The sequence below is a fragment of the Vicia villosa genome, unplaced genomic scaffold (genome assembly GCF_029867415.1).
Source record: "Vicia villosa cultivar HV-30 ecotype Madison, WI unplaced genomic scaffold, Vvil1.0 ctg.001451F_1_1, whole genome shotgun sequence".
Lineage (NCBI taxonomy): Eukaryota > Viridiplantae > Streptophyta > Magnoliopsida > Fabales > Fabaceae > Vicia > Vicia villosa.
The window spans coordinates 305898-322426 of NW_026705622.1; the positions used below are offsets into that span (position 1 = coordinate 305898).

At 32.0% G+C, this 16529-nt stretch overlaps 1 protein-coding gene and 1 long non-coding RNA gene across 2 annotated transcripts; both read right to left on the minus strand.

The window, feature by feature from the left end:
- Window positions 1-3057: 3057 nt before the first annotated feature.
- LOC131635238 (U4/U6 small nuclear ribonucleoprotein Prp31 homolog) lies at window positions 3058-8196 on the minus strand. Its single transcript, XM_058905840.1, has 8 exons — window positions 8064-8196; window positions 7881-7946; window positions 7652-7789; window positions 6644-7536; window positions 6458-6528; window positions 5482-5584; window positions 5268-5343; window positions 3058-3347 (listed from the first exon to the last, which is right to left on the minus strand). Exons 1-8 carry the CDS (start codon window positions 8064-8066, stop codon window positions 3240-3242), a joined length of 1458 nt encoding a protein of 485 aa, XP_058761823.1. The 5' UTR covers window positions 8067-8196; the 3' UTR covers window positions 3058-3239.
- A 5212-nt stretch (window positions 8197-13408) lies between these two features.
- Window positions 13409-14237, minus strand: LOC131635246 (uncharacterized). The gene is made up of 3 exons (XR_009293763.1): window positions 14052-14237; window positions 13672-13707; window positions 13409-13529 (listed from the first exon to the last, which is right to left on the minus strand). It is a non-coding gene; the product is annotated as an uncharacterized LOC131635246 (long non-coding RNA).
- Window positions 14238-16529: the final 2292 nt, after the last annotated feature.

Here is a 16529-nt window from a genome sequence, read left to right on the forward strand (position 1 = left end):
CTCTGAATTAGTCATACACTCACCCTATTTGTTATTTGCCTTTTCAGGGTTTGTGAACTGCCAAGGCTACGAGTTTGGTAACCCTAAACCTTATTTTATTTTATGGCTTTTATTATTACTTATGTCAAACCCTGTTGGGATCCGCTGGTTTCATTTTCCCCTTCCTCTTTATTGCTTTATATACTGTGTGGTTAGTAATTTAGGGAGTGCAACTCTGAATCAATTAGAATCACTAATTACAAGATAAATATTATCTGAACATAACTACTTGAATGTTACACACACGCACCCTTTTGGGGTAACCTCTCTGTTGCCTTGTTGCCTGTTGCCTGTTGCCTTTGTGCTTTTTTTTTTTTGCAGAATAAGCCATGTCCCTCGAATATGAGGATACCTCAGCCATGCTGCCTCGATAACTAAAGGTCATGCGACCCTAAATGATGCTGCCTTCGATACACAAATATGACCTTGACCCTCGGAAGTTGCCTACGGAAAAAGGCTGAGGTATCTTCTGGCTGCCTACGAATAAGGCTTATTCTGATCCTTACCTTACACTACCTGCCCTCCTATGGCATGGGACAGTCTTATGGCAAAGGATATTTCGATGACCCTTCTACCTCCAAACGAAAGGCTTCCTGCCCTCTTATGGCAAGGATAGACCCTTTCATTCTGGAAGGCAAAAAAGAGACCTATCATCTGAGTTTAAGGTAATTGCCCCTAATTGCCTTGCAATGCTCAAACCTTTTTATTATATTCTTTCTCATAATTTTTCAAAAGGGCAACGCTTATTCACAAGCTATAGTCCCTATCTCTTTCATCTACTTTTTCTAAACAAATGAGCAAGCAAAGCAATTAAGAGCCCATGGAAAACCATGGATGCAAAGGGTGCCTTACACCTTCCCTTTGCATAAATTACCCCCCGAACTTAGATTTCTTTTAAAAGGTTTTTTTCTGTTTCTTTTTGCCTTCCCGAATATAGTTTGGATAAAATAAAAGTCGGTGGCGACTCTTGCTTACCGCAACATTTCGATCGATAAAAAGTCAGTTCACCGTATTACAACAGGGTTCACAAAACTTCAGCTTTTCGATTTTGTCTCCACCAAGCAGATTTTGTTTCCCTAATTCGACCAGACCTCTTTCACTGACATGGCCCAATCTCATGTGCCAGATTTCTGTTTTCGACAAAGGTTTCGTGGATGCAACATTTGTCGAACCACTTACAACTTCAGCCTCAAGGGTATACAAGCCTTGTTTCTTCACGCCTCTCAAGACTTCCTTCGAACCCTTCATGACTCTTAGGATACTTTTCTCTCCTTGGAAAACATATCCTTTCTTGTCGAATTCACCAAGAAAAAGCAAATTTCTCTTCAAATCAGGAACATACCTGACTTCAGTCAACAACCTTATTGACTCATCATGGAGCTTGAATCTCACAGATCCAACACCTGCAATCTTGCAAGCCTTGTTGTTTCCCAGCAATACTGATCCACCATCTTGATCACATAATTCCTCGAACAAGTCTTTGTTTGGAGTCATGTGCCAAGTGCAACCTGAATCCATAATCCACTCCTTCTTAGAGTCACTGCTTGAAACCACAAGAACATCAGATGATTCGAAATCATCTTGAACAATGGCAGCGTTGCCATTATCCTTACCTCCATGATATTTCAGGCGTTCAGGGCACACCTTTCTTGTGTGACCCTCCTTCTTACAATGATAGCATCGAATGCCAGATGCTTCGCCACTGTAAGACTTCGACTGGCTTTTGCCTTTCTTCTTGTCGAACTTACCATCCTTTCGTAAGAGTTTTCCTTTAACGGCCAAACCTTCGCCAACAGTCGAAGGTTTATGCTCCTTTCGTTCATTCAAGTCCTTAGAGTACAAGGCTGATTGAACTTCTTCAAACGTCAGGGACTCCCTTCCATACAAGAGAGTTTCTTTGAAGTGAGCATGTGATCTAGGCAAAGAACACAATAGTAACAGCGCTTGATCTTCATCATCGATCTTCACATCAATATTTTCAAGATCAAGAATCAGCTTGTTGAACATATCCAACTGCTCAGCCAATACTTTGTCTTCAATCATCTTGAATGAATACAAAGCTTGCTTCAGGTAGAGTCGATTTACCAGCGATTTGGTCATATACAAACTTTCAAGTTTCACCCATAACCCTGATGCCGTCGTCTCCTTTGATACCTGCCGGAGAACCTTATCACCAAGGCTCAACAAAATTGCGCTGTGTGCCTTCTCAATCATAGTCGTCTTCTCCGCTGCCGTTAATGCAGCATTCATGGCTGCCTCTCCCTTCAACGCTTCCAAACAACCCTGCTGAACCAGTAGGGCTTTCATCTTCAAGCGCCACAGACCGAAATCATTCACTCCGGTGAACTTTTCAATCTCATACTTTGTTGACGGCATCTTCTCCACGCTCACCGCACCAATTTGTTGTGAAAAACGATACCAATACCAAAGTATAATAGGGAATTATAGGGGAGAAGAAGAACACAATAATTGGTTATAACCGTTATTCTTTTACTTTCTCTTAAAACAAGATTACAAGTTTACAAGAATAACAAATAACCTCTCTCACCCTAAATTAGGATTTGCAGCTTAGCAATGATGAGAGACTAGTATGCTATTTATAATAAAACCTAACATACTAACTAATGGGCTTTTTCCACAAGGCCCATTACACAAGTCAACTTAATAAACAAGCTAACTTAACAAATTAGGGTTTAAACACTAAAACCTAATTTAACATGCTAACAACCCTAGCATCTTCGACACAAGCATGTGAACAACCTTCGACTTCATGCTTAACCCTGTCGAACCAAGAAGCTACCCTTCGGCCATACTAGAGTTCGATCCAAAATCTCACAATTAGGAATGAAAAAGATGTAACGTTTCTGTAGTTAAAAAATGGCATTGAGCCTTAAGATAGCCCAAAGAAACTTTTAGTTGACATAACCTTTTAGTCTACATTGTCCGTTCTTTTTTTGTTCTTAACCTATCTCACGAAAATGGTATAGATTGATTATCACTTCTCTATAACTATGAATAGAAACTTCAAAGCAAGCATTGGAAAAGGTGATGTACAGAGGGAACTTCAACACTCGGATCTCAGGGAACCAGATTCAAGCGTAATTAACATCAAACATGGCTAAGAATTATGATACAAATTCAACTGGTGTGCTTTACATCACCAATTCAGGAGACAACAAGTTTTCAGTTCATGCATGGTTTCAACTCCTCTGGATCTTTGAAAATGTTCCTGTTTCAGAGAAGTAGGTGCTTTGAGTTCCACTACCAAGTTGGTGCGCATGAGCCTGTGGATTTGTCAGCTCGATCCCCTGAAAATAGATAATAAATAAACACCACTAATTAATTTACTGCGCTAAAAGCATTTTAATTCAAACACAAATATTCACCATCCATGGTAGTAAATAATAAATATTATTGATATATACATCAACTAATACTCCCACTAATCACACATGGATTAAGAAATAATTGAATTGATGTGTGTTATAATAAGACACATTTACTCAAATCATTAATTGAATGCTTTACAAATTCTCAAATATCTAATCTACTCTCAATATCATTTGGTATATAACTGGAAGAAAAAAATCATTTAAATCTTGGGTATCTAAAACCCCCAATGCTTTGAAACCAAATAAAATCAATATACAATTTCCCAGAAAAAGTTTCTACATTTAAGTCTTAACTTGTCTCCTTAATCCCCAGTTTTCAACTGTATCAGGGTGGCTTTCAAACAACTGGTGTCACAGTATTGACGACGTGAATTGGCCCATGGAAGCCAAATGCAAATGCATGGAAGAGATTCAGGTACAGTTGTTGCAATTACTCCTAAATCTTGAAAACAAGGTGGTTGAATGTAGGAAATGACAGGGTTAATAATCCCCAGTCTTAAGGAGATAAGGCTTGGGAACGGTGATCGAGATTAACAGGCTTTCTAAATGAAGGAAATGACTAAGGAGAAGAAGCAACTAGCAGATTGTGATACTAAACAATAAATTAGGGTATGAGAGCAAATTTGAAGGTACAATTGTATGAAGGGTGTTTAAGAAGTAGAGACTTGTATCCCTGTTTCTCATGAGACAAGCACTTTGCAGTCCAGCATCTAACAAACCGCAACTTGCCAGTGGGAATCTCGTTATAATGTCAGAAGACAGACCCAAAGGTGGAAGAAGTGATAATCAATGAAATACTCAAGACTAATGAAAAGGATGAAAACAGAAGTGGTTGCTGGTGAGAGTGAAGGGCATTAAATGAGAGAAATCAATCACAAGGAGCTACGATGCATGGTGGGGATGCCATGAGTGGGGTGTATAGTGGGGATGACAGAAAATTCTATTCCATCTAAAAGAGAATAACAAGTTCAAAATCAATAAACAAATGGACAATGACAAGATTCAAAATTGCCAAAAATGAAGGATGGTGGAGTAGTTGGGTTCCACTCGGAGTAGGAGCAGGATTCAGCTCATCAGAGTTGGGTTCACTCCCTAATTGACTTGAAATCACTGTAAAATTGTAACAAAGGGTTTTTGCTCATGCTTTCTGGTTGATAGTAGCTATGAGATTGGGAATCAACACAACTTGTGATTTTAGATGCATCATGCATCAATGGAGTAGAGTGCTGCATTTACGAGAATAATTGTTTGTGCACTAGAGTCTTATATTCATTTACATTACTAAACCTCATTATGTTTGTAGAATTGTTCAATCAACCTTAAACTTGAGTTCTAAGCAAGTCTACTCGAGTTTAGAAAAAAGTGATTTTTGTATGGAAGCTAGTTTGGTTTTGATGCAGAAATTCTAAACTCATACGACACTGAGTTAATTTGAAAGTTTAGCAATCATATCTCTATTCTCAAGTCTTTAAAGAGTGACGAATCGTCAAAAAATGGCTTCTGAAAGGACATAACCTAGTATGGAAGTGGCCTAATGGGCAACATGGAATTCTAAAACACCTCAACTAGGGCATCACATGCCCAACATGTTCCTAGATAAAGAAAAATCATGTGTTGGTAGACATCCTTTTGATGATCATTAACATGCCATTGATTAATTTGAGGGCCTGGAAAACTTATGATGTGATTTGTCCCTAAATTTGCTTCTCATGCTTCACAATACTTCTATTAACAGTTTCTCATAACCATTTTTACACAAAAAAACAACCCCCAACACTAGTTATGGAGCTACAGAGCAAGAGAAAATCTACAGAAACAGTAAAGAATGAAGCTAACCTGTACTGGTGTAAATGCAAGACTTGAGGTTAAACCAGATGTAGCACCGCTGCTACCATAATTCTTTTCCTTAAATCTGACAAATGAAAAAAGTAAGTCATTTTGTTTACTTAGATAATTACTGAGACAGAAATGACGATTAAGAATATTGCAACACAAATTAATTAACCGGGACTAAGATATGTAGAACGAAAATCAGAAAGAAAATACTAACTTTTTAGCAACTTTTGCAGCAAGTTTGCTTTGACCTGCTGACACACGAAGCTTGCCACTGCCAGCTTGACCAAGCATTCCATAACCCTCACCCAAACCATCCCCTATAATACACATCATAAAAATATAAAAATTAAGGAGAAAAAACATTATTGCATATTTAAGCATATTAAAACATAAAAGGGATGAAGTTCACTTCCAAAGGGTTTCACAGTATGCCTTTATCAAAAGGTTAGGTATTAGGAGTCTTATCATGTTAGATGGGAGGTTGGTTTTAATCTTCGTCAGACTAGTGTGATCCGGATTATTGGAATTGAACTTGTGGTAGCACAATATTGTGTCTAAGGCTGGTAATAGTTTTATCCTTTTACAGCCCTTGTACTTCCAATCCTAAAATTGTTGTTTGAACATGTTGCATGACATTTTTCTAATTTATATTTTATTTTTCATAATTTGTTGTATGTTTTTATGTTATATTAGAAAAAATCCAAGTCCCGCATAGAATAAAGATAAGGTATGAAATGAGTTAATAAAGAATGACACCCCTCACCTTACAAGACAGTTTGTAAGGATGACTTAAGTCCAATATAAAGCTAAAACAAGTCAACAAAAAGTTGCCGGATATTTTTACTCATCCGGTTGAGAGTTTTGAATAGAATTATAAGAACTCCTTTAAGCCATGTTAAGTTTCATACAAACAGTGTGCTTTCTGTGTCGATTATTAATATATTAATATAATAAGTATAATAGGAGTACTGATTAATGGAATTCAGATCAAAATTACACTTGCACAATCCAGCATAGTCATGGCTAACAGAGAGTTTGCTATCATAATATCACAATTATTCAAAGTAGTATTCCTGATATTCTGCTTTTCTCCCCTTCTACCTATTCCTTAATTCCTTAAAAAAAAAAATGCAAAGCATTGCACTCCAAATGTAAAACAGATCAGGACAAGTGTAATCTGGTAAAATCACCTAGAGAGCTCTCTTCAGGAATTCCAAATTGCATCCTATTGGCTAACTTCCTCATGTCTGTTATTGCATACCTGACATAAGAATCAACAAATCATGACTTAGAAGGGAAAAAAAGTTTAAAAAAAGTAATGTACTCTCAACCCTGCACCCTGAGATAAACAAGTACTACAAAAAATTTCTGCTAACCTTTCCTTCATTTTCCTAAGCCTTCGACCACCTCTCTTCTTTTTAGGTTCAGAATCAGGCACTGGAAGTGGTTTCGGTTGCTTGGCAGGAGGGGGCTCTTGCCACTTCTCAATTTTTTTATGGATCTCATCCTTGAGGGTTCTTCCAGTTTTCCCAGATGGGTCCCCACGTACTGAGTCTACTCGTGCCGCAAGTGTAGACTTTGCAGCCAAGAGTCGGCATGCACGCATACGTAAAGGAGGAGGAGTAGTCTGAAATATTTCTGTTTGCTCAATGTAACCTACGTGAAATTGCGAAGTTGCAGTAGAGAATCCAGCAAGATTTTTTTTCTTGGCTCCAAGAAGCTGAACATTACAAGCCGGCATCTTTGCAAGAGCAGATAGACCACCAGCAGTTCCCATGAGTTTAGCTGCGACAGCACTCCCAACTATCGTAGAAACATTAGGGGCAATGTAACCCATTCTACTTTCTACAAAATCAAGAACCTTCTTCTTCGCTGAATCAAGAGCAAGAGCTCGATCACAAGCCTCAATTGTCTTACTAAGGACTTCTTCAGGAAGTGGCTTGCCAGTCGTAGTCGACGCTGTAACCGAAACAACCATAATAATGGCCGAAGGTAAAAGCCCTTCTAAATCAACAAGAGTCAGATCCATTTCATTCCCTATCTTCTTAACAACACGCGCATAATCAATTGGGTGATGCACTAGTGACTCAAGCTCTGGAAATTTCAAACGATACTTGTCGCGAATAAAATTGTGAATAATGACAATTTCATTCTCAATTTCAACCGACAACGCATTGCATTCCACAATCAATTGGTATTCAGGATCGTCTTCTAAATCTACTCCCTGAATCGAGACATCCGAACCCTTGTTAAGAGCTTCTTCCACTTTCTGCCATAAAGAATAACATTAACAATCAGTTACACGCCAAATTCAACACACATCTAAATAAATAGTAACAAACCCTAATATAAAACCATTAAAAACCAAAAGAATTGTAACAAACCTGTATAATATCAATGTATCTCTGGGTTTTCTGCAACTTGGAAACACTATCCAAGTCCTCGTAGTTAAGGTTTTCCAAATCAGCTAGGTCACCATCAACATCTTCATCCATGTCAGCCGCATCCACATCATCATCCGCCTGAGATAAACACACAGCATTGCTCATCAAGTTAATCATAAGTCGGCAAGAAATTGCTTCAAAATTAAAGATAAAAATTAAAAATACTTACGGGAATTTCAGCCTCGTTATCGGAGAGTTCATCGAGGTCGGCAAGAAAAGTGTCAGCGAGAGTAGCCTGCAACGAAACACAACAAGAATCGGAAACTGTAGATGAATGTGTTGAAAGAATTAGAGTGAGAAATTAGGGTTAAGTGGAAATAGTAAGAAGAGAATAAAGAGAGAGAAAGAGTACCATGTTTACGAGAGGTTGGAATCCTTGTGATTGTGAGAATTGTAGGGGAGAATGCAAGAATGGAGTTCTGAATAGGATTCGTGTGTAGAAAGGAAGGATGGGTATAAATATAAAGATCTTGGCCCAGTCTCGTGTAGAGGCCCAACACGATTTTGAATTTATTTAGAGATATATTTTCGAATCCACTAAATCTAAATCGGAGATATATTTTTGAAAATATTATTTATTTAGATTCAAAAATTAATATATTATTAATTATTAATTATGAATGTATAAATTTCTTATTTTGAAAGATTTCTATCACAATAAATAAATATCTTATTTTATATATCTTTTCAAATAAATATTATGATTTATTAAAATTTCAAATATATTATTATAATTATAAATTTTTATATATTTTTTTGTAATATTTGAAATTAATATATGTAATTAATACATAAATTTATTATTTTAGAAGATTACACGATAAGTGAATCTCTTATTTTATAATTTTTTTAAATAAATATTATAATTTGTTTAAGTTTTAAATATATTATTGTAATTAGAAATTTATTTTTAATCTTTATTATTTTATTGTTTTTAAATCTTATTGGTAAAAACATCAAACATCGATATAATAATTAATTTGAAAGGGAGATAATACTTCTAATTTATGACCATTGATGAATACGATCTTTTTGAAGATCTTAGCCCACTCCCTGCCCATTCTCTACGAGACACCCAACAAGATTTTGGACTATTAAATAAAATTTTTAAAAATTATATAAAATTCTATTTAAAATTTTTAAGAAAATTATTTTGTATAGATCTATAAAATAGTGTTTATTTTTACTATATTTTTAATTTTCAAAATACTATAACAACATAAAAGATAAGTTTAATTGCAACTTCAGTCCTCGTATTTTGTCTTTTTCTTGATTCTGATCCCTCTATTTTAAAAACTACTATTTTAGTTATCTTTTTAAATTTTCCGTGCAATTTTCGTTCTCATATTCTCCTTTTTTCTACAAAATTAATCATTATTTTTGTCCCCTTTTCAACAGAAAACTCAAAAGGGATCAAAATCGTAGTTTTAATAATGGAAGGACCAAAATCAAAAAAATGACAAAATAAGGGGGCCAAAGTTACAATTAAGCCTAAAAGATATTTGAAAATTTTATGTAAGTCATTCAAAACTCTCCTATAATATAAATTTTGAGTTCCTCAAATTAGAGATGTGTGGTCTTAGGAAGAAAAACAAACTCTTCAAAACCCTCCCAAGCAATATTTTTCTATTCTTTTTGTAACACCCCAATTTTTATTATTAGTTGTATCTATTTTATTATATGTTATTAATTAATTATTTGTTTGATTTTGTGAATAATTGATGTAATATTAAATTATTCTATGAAACGGGTTAGTCGGTGTGAGAGTGTCGAACGTTGAGGTTTAATTATGAGGTAATTTCGGTTAGTGGAGAATTAATTAAATTAGTGGAACTTGTAAAGAACTAGTAACAAACCCGTGCGTTCGCACGGGTTCTGGTACGGGACGCGCATTTGTTTCAGATTTATTTTTTAATAAAAGAATATATGGTATCCGTGAAAAAATAATGATTGAATATATAGAAAAATATCTGGTACCCGTGAAAAAATAATAATTGAATATATAGAAAAATGTCTGGTACCCTTGAAAAAATAATAATTGAATGTATTGAAAAGTATCTTGTATTTGTTTCAGATTTATATTTTTTAATAGAAAAATATATGGTATCCGTGAAAAAATAATAATTGAATATATAGAAAAATGTCTGGTACCCGTGAAAAAATAATAATTGAAAGTATAGAAAAATGTCTGGTACCCGTGAAAAAATAATAATTGAATGTATAAAAAAATATCTGGTACCCGTGAAAAAATAATAATTGAATGTATAGAAAAATATTTGGTATTTATTTCAAATTTATATTTTTTAATGAAAAAATATATGGTATTTGTGAAAAAATAATAACTTCGTATTTTATTCAGTAACTTCATGTTTCCGTTAATATTCAATATTTTATTCAGTAACTTTATGTTTCTGTTAATATTCAATATTTTGATCAGTAACTTCATGTTTCCGTTAATATTCACTATTTTGATCAGTAATTTCGTATTCTCATTAATATTCAAAAAAAATTATGAGTAACTTAATGTTTCAGTTAATATTAAAAAAAATTATCAGTAACTTCGTGTTCTTGTTAATATTCAATATTTTGTCAATAATTTTGTGTTCCCGTTAATATTTATTATTTTGATCAGTAACTTCGTGTTCTCGTTAATATTTAAAATTTGTTTCCGCTAATTTCAAATTTTGGATCAATAACTTAATAACTTAATGTTTCCGATAATATTCAAAATTTTGATCAATAACTTTGTGTTCCTGTTAATATTTAATATTTTAATAAATAACTTTGTGCTCCCGTTAATATTTGAATATTAAAGGGATACTCGTGCATTCGCATGGGTACTGAATATATTATATTATATATATATATTATTTTTATTTTGGAATTATTGACAAAAATATTTAAACTAATAGTAAAGTTGTTCTACTATTATTCAATATTTTTATGAATAGTTAAAAAACAATAAATTTTTCTCGTATTTGAATTTATACATTTTTAAAATATTTTTATTATTTTTAACTTTTCAAAAAAATTATAATAATTCTTGGATTCGCAAATCTAATTTGGACACCCGTACATTCGTATGGATACTGACCCATTACACTCATATGTTTGGTAATAGAGTCCGGCTCTATAGTACCATATTTCTATGTATTAATATTATGTAAATAATTATCACTTTATGTACAATTTCAATAAGGTTTCTCTTCGGTTATCTTAGCATTTTGAAAGAACTACTAACTTGAAAGGGAAAATTTCTAGGGAGAAACACACTTGAGATTCAAGGAATTTAAAAATAAGTTAAGTTAATCGGGATACATTATCAATGTAATCGGGATTTAAGTTAACATTGAATCAATTATAACAAATTAATTTTATTAATTATTATTAATTTATGTGATTAAATTATGATACTGTTTTTATAAAATTATTAAACTAATATTATAAAATTTCTCATATGTGACTATATGTAAAAATAATTTTTTATATTAAAAGAAGCAACATAGCCTTTAATATACATTTTATCAGCACAGCCTTTAATATACATTTTATCAGCAAGGTTATATAGGAAAAAACACACAAATTCACGTACTTCATTCCATTTCTTCCCACATGAAGAGAGAAACAATTTTGATGTGGGACCCAATCAATTTTAATCTCTCTTCTCTATTTCTATGCTCTCCAAACACAACTGATTTGACACTTCTCTCCATCTTCTCTCTTTTCAACTTCTCTCTTCTCTTTTTCTCTCCAAACAAAATCTATTTATTTTAACATCTTCTTTTTTTATTTGGCTTTTTTGACATGTCACATCTAGTCTTTTTTTCTCTTTTCTCTCATGTCTCATCTCTTCTCTTTCTCCTCTCACTTATCACATCAAGTCTTTTCTTCTCTTTTCTCCCATGTCTCATTTCTTCTCTTTTTCCTCTCACTTATGATTTCTAATTTTTCAAATTCATCTTCTCTTACTTTTCACTTCCCTCTTCTCTCACTTTAATATTTCATTTCCCTCTTCTTTTTCAATTATTTCACATATTTGTTCCATGGGTCATGATTTTTTAGTAAATATTTGCCGCATACATGGGGCAAGACAAGGTAATATACTGACACAATAATTTAAATGTTACTCTAATCATATTTTGCAGATATGCAAAATAATCATCTTACTTCAAGCCTTACTATTATAATAATAATAATACAACTCTATCCCATTTTATCACTACTTAAAAGGTGTGTGACAAGACAATATCATTATTATTTTTAAGTGATGTCAATTGTCAAATAACACAATAGACAATTTTTAATATCTATTGCACTTTTTTTTATTCTTCATATTCAACTTGGATTCTTGAAATATTACTCATATTTATTGAAATTATTATATTTAGCAAACTTATCCAAATTGTATAAAATTATTACATTTAACAAATTTAATCAAAATGTTATAAAGTTAATTATATTTTGTATAAGATGTTACAATTTATGATTAAAGTTTGAACAATTTTTTCTCAACTAATAAAAATACTAAAACACAAAAAAAAAATAATGAGATGTTTGGTCCATATGTAACCAATGATATTAAATTTTAAAAAGAATGATGAGATGTTAGTATTATTTTATACCATTTATAATATTCAATAATGATTACAATAATAGTTATTAATATTTGTACAATTGATGCAAATACAAAAAATTGCACAAATATGTTTTATTTTTTAGATATTTAAAGTATGAGGAGGGTTAGACCATTGATTCATTTCAATCTAGTGGTTAAAAATAATAAGTAATTAAATGTGGAAAGAGAAAATTATTACTTATTATTTTTAACCATTAGATTGAGAAGAATCAATGATCTAGATTTTGAGTAAGTTATAATTACTTACTCCTGGATTAAATATAAACCTCCTCTTTAAAGTATATATATATATATATATATATATATATATATATATATATATATATATATATATATATATATATATATATAGGGCATATCATATGAGAATGACATATTTATATGAGAATGTGAGAATGAATCTGAACCATTGGATTTTAAAATAAATGGTTGAGATTTTGAGTGAATCTTTTTTTTCTCTTTCCTACATCATTTATTTCAAACGGACCCATATATTCTATTTTTTTTTTTAAAACTTGGTATTTATAATATTCTTTACTGCAAATATTATTATTTTATAAATAACACTTTTAATTATTTGTCGAAAAAAGAAATTAATGTAATTAAATTCTAAATAATGAATTTTATTAAAAAAATTAATTAATTTCATAAAGAATAATAAAATTTATTAATATTGTAATAACAACTTTATGATATAAATGGAAGAAAATAATAGTAACGTAAATTTAAATTTTAATATTATTGACTTGATATAAATTACATATAAATTGTATATTTACTGAATTTATAATGTATTTTAGTCAATCGTACATTTTTCTCATATACTTTTCCATATAGGAATTTAAATTGATAAACCACATACTACATGAAGAAGTAACGAACAATGTAATAAACATATTTTTTTCAGCAAGCAGAACATCAATGTTATTTTAATTGAATTAAAAGTAAAACAAATTTTACTTCAATGTTATTTTTATATAAACAACAAATATTCATCATTAAATATATTTTATATGACATAAACAGATTTATAAATTCATAATCAAAATAAACTCAGTATTAAAACAATAAAATTATGACAAATTAGTAATATTTAAGTGTATTTAATTTCAACAAATATTTTTTTCTCATCAATATGCTTTATGAATACTTTTCTCCATCAATATTCTTCCCGAGTTCGGCCTGCAATTCATATTTGTTAAATGTAGTTAGTGAACATGATGACATGATTAAAAAAGAGAAAAGAATAATTAAAAATCAAAACAGAAAAAATATGACCAAACAGTGCAGAAGAAAATTAAAAAAAAGTGAGAAATCTTCTTACCATTGGTTCTTCTTGGATGTAAAAAATTAATATTTTCTACACACAAAAAAAAAATTGATAAGAAAAAGTAAAAGATGGATGAGAGTTAAAATGAAGTTAGAAAGAAAATAAGAGAAAAGGAGTCAACAATAAAACATGAAATAAAAAATTTATCAATTTTTTTGAAGTGGGTAGAAAAAATATATATGTTCTGAGATACTTTGGACCAGTTATTAGTTTCAGATCCAAAGTGTCTTCAATAATTTTTTTTAGATTCAAAGAAGAAAATAGTATATCAACAATATTTTTTAGATCCGAAGATCTGAACCATCAATATGAATTTTTGAGTAATAAATACAAATCAATACAAAAATATTGTAAAATAAATAAAAAATACATACCAACGTTGTTGATAAACCACATATGTACCACTCTCAAACTTCCTACCACCGTAAAATAATTGAAAATCTCACGGAGGAAGATGAAGTTGGAGGTAGGAAAATGAGAGGTGAGCCAAAAGAGAAGAAAGTTGGTTTAGCTTAGAAGAAGGAAGTTGAAGAGAGAAGGAAATCTAGGAAAAGAACAAATGGTTTGTATGGAAGCAAGGAAAACCAAAAATGCAAGTAAAGTAGGTAGGTCTGCTAGGTAGTCATTTGATGGGAAAGGATGGGAAAAAAATTTCTGTTTTCGATAAAAAAAAAAAGGAAAAGAAAAAGTAATTTTGCATAAAGTAGTTTTGCAAAAAAGTAGCATAGAAAAGGTAGGAAAAGAAGCTTAGAAGTAGGAATGAAAAAGTTCAAATTTGAAAGCCCATTGAAGAGGCTAGCCATGTGGCAAGTTAGAATGCAAAGAAGGGCAAAATTGGTTTTTCAAGAACATTCGATTTTCTTATATGATAGATAATGAAAATAATAGTAATGGGCTTAAATCAGTGAAAATATGACGAATTAGCGGGGTGTGAATAATGAGTCCATTAACTTGAAATTTTGGGAATTAGTATTAGTTACTAATATTTTGTAAAAAGAAATTAGTAGTCAGAAGGAAAAGTTAGAAAGAGAAAAGAAAAAGGGTTACGTAGAAAAAAGGAAAAGAGGGAAGAACACCAAGCGGGAACTTCGAAGAATCAAACGGAAATCAAGGTAAGGGTGGGTTATTTGAATTATTATGAGATCGTATGATGATATATTGTGGGTACTGCATGTTAGGATGTGAAATCTATTGAATTTCATGTTATGTAAATGTTAGATTTGGATGATAAACCATGAATATGTGGGGTTGATTGCCATTGTTGTATGATTTTGTTATGAAATAGCTTTGTGTGAATGTATGACCCTATAGGATGAGTTGTTGATATATTTGTGGTTGAATCGATGCAATTGTTGGTGTATAACGTGTAAAAACATTGGGTAGTATGTATGTTTGATTGTTGGTATTGAGAAGCATGACTTTGGTTGCAAATTGGGGTTTTGGAATGGCTTAAAAAGTGATTTTCGTACTGATAAGTAGCAGAAAAGTGCTTCTGCTATATTGTAATCGATTATCAGGATTTGGGTAATAAGTTACGCTGTTGAAAAATGAGTTTTTGGGATATTTTCGAGTTCGTAACATGTAGCACCCCATTTCCCCATCGTTATATTCAAATAAACAATCAAAGTAGTTAAATTTCAAACAACATCAAATGGGATGCTACATTCAAAACAACATCATAAAAGTGCTCACATTTTTGAACAAATAGATACATAACACTATTAACTTGGATGAACCAAATACGACATAATTAATTTTCCAAAAACAATTTTAATTAAGTAGTGGAATTCATCATGATTCAACTAAACATCATAACATCTTAATCCAACATAATTGACATCAAGCCGTGAAAATACTTCAACAACAATTTAAAAAGAAACAATGAAACAAATAGTAAAACAATTAGCGTTCATTCCCCCAAGTGTTACGTATTAGAGCAACGACACCGACTCGAACTACCGAAGGTATTTAGCCTTCACTCCTGAATAACTGCATGTTACCAACATAAGGGTAACATTCAAACAGAAGGGGTGAGATATCGAATAGTATAAAGGAACGTATGATAATAAGTATAGTAGAAATAAGATCACACACAATTCCCCACTTCTCAACATAATACAACTTTTAATCAACCATCAGCATATTGTCAATCATTCACAAACAACTTAACATCGTATCATCATAAAAATGCAATGCAATTGACCCTGTGCAAATGCATGTGGTACCAACGAAGCATAACTTCCAACTTAATATTTAATAATTAATAGAGGCGTCGACAAGGCATAAACCTTCTTCTCAACTTTGTACTCAATCCACACAATGGGCTTGAGGCCATCTTAGTTTGTCAATCCAGGCCAACGTGTTTGTCAATCCAGGCCAACTTAATTTGTCAATCCAGGCCAACTTAAGAATGCAATGAATGCGACTCAATAATGCAACATTCATAAAATATAACACAATGACAACAATTATGCAACCACGAGGCGTAAGCCTTCAACACTTGCCAATACAGGCCAACAACAACAACATCGTCATGCTACAATAAAATTATGCAATAACAGGGCATCAGCCCTCAGCATTACGCCATTCCAGGCCAGCAACAACATTATCATACAATGCATTATGCGATTTATCCACACTTAATTCAAACAATATCATCACTTCAATCACAACAACATCATAATAAAACAACAAGGCATAAGCCTTCAACAATGATTCCTGTCTTTTCAGGTCAACAACAACAACTTCATCGCAATATAGTCTAAAAATTATAGGACCATCATCCCAACAACATCCTCATTAATTATCACCAAAATCATCACATTATACACGACACTGACACGCGAAATATA

What these genes read in the sequence shown, in the direction of transcription:
- LOC131635238 (XM_058905840.1), bottom strand. An exon ending in ATAACGAGGCTGAAATTCCC is followed by an intron (nt 7,790 to 7,880) that starts GTAAGTATTTTT and finishes TGTTTATCTCAG; the next exon opens with GCGGATGATGATGTGGATGC. An exon ending in TTGCATTTACACCAGTACAG is followed by an intron (nt 3,348 to 5,267) that starts GTTAGCTTCATT and finishes ATCTATTTTCAG; the next exon opens with GGGATCGAGCTGACAAATCC.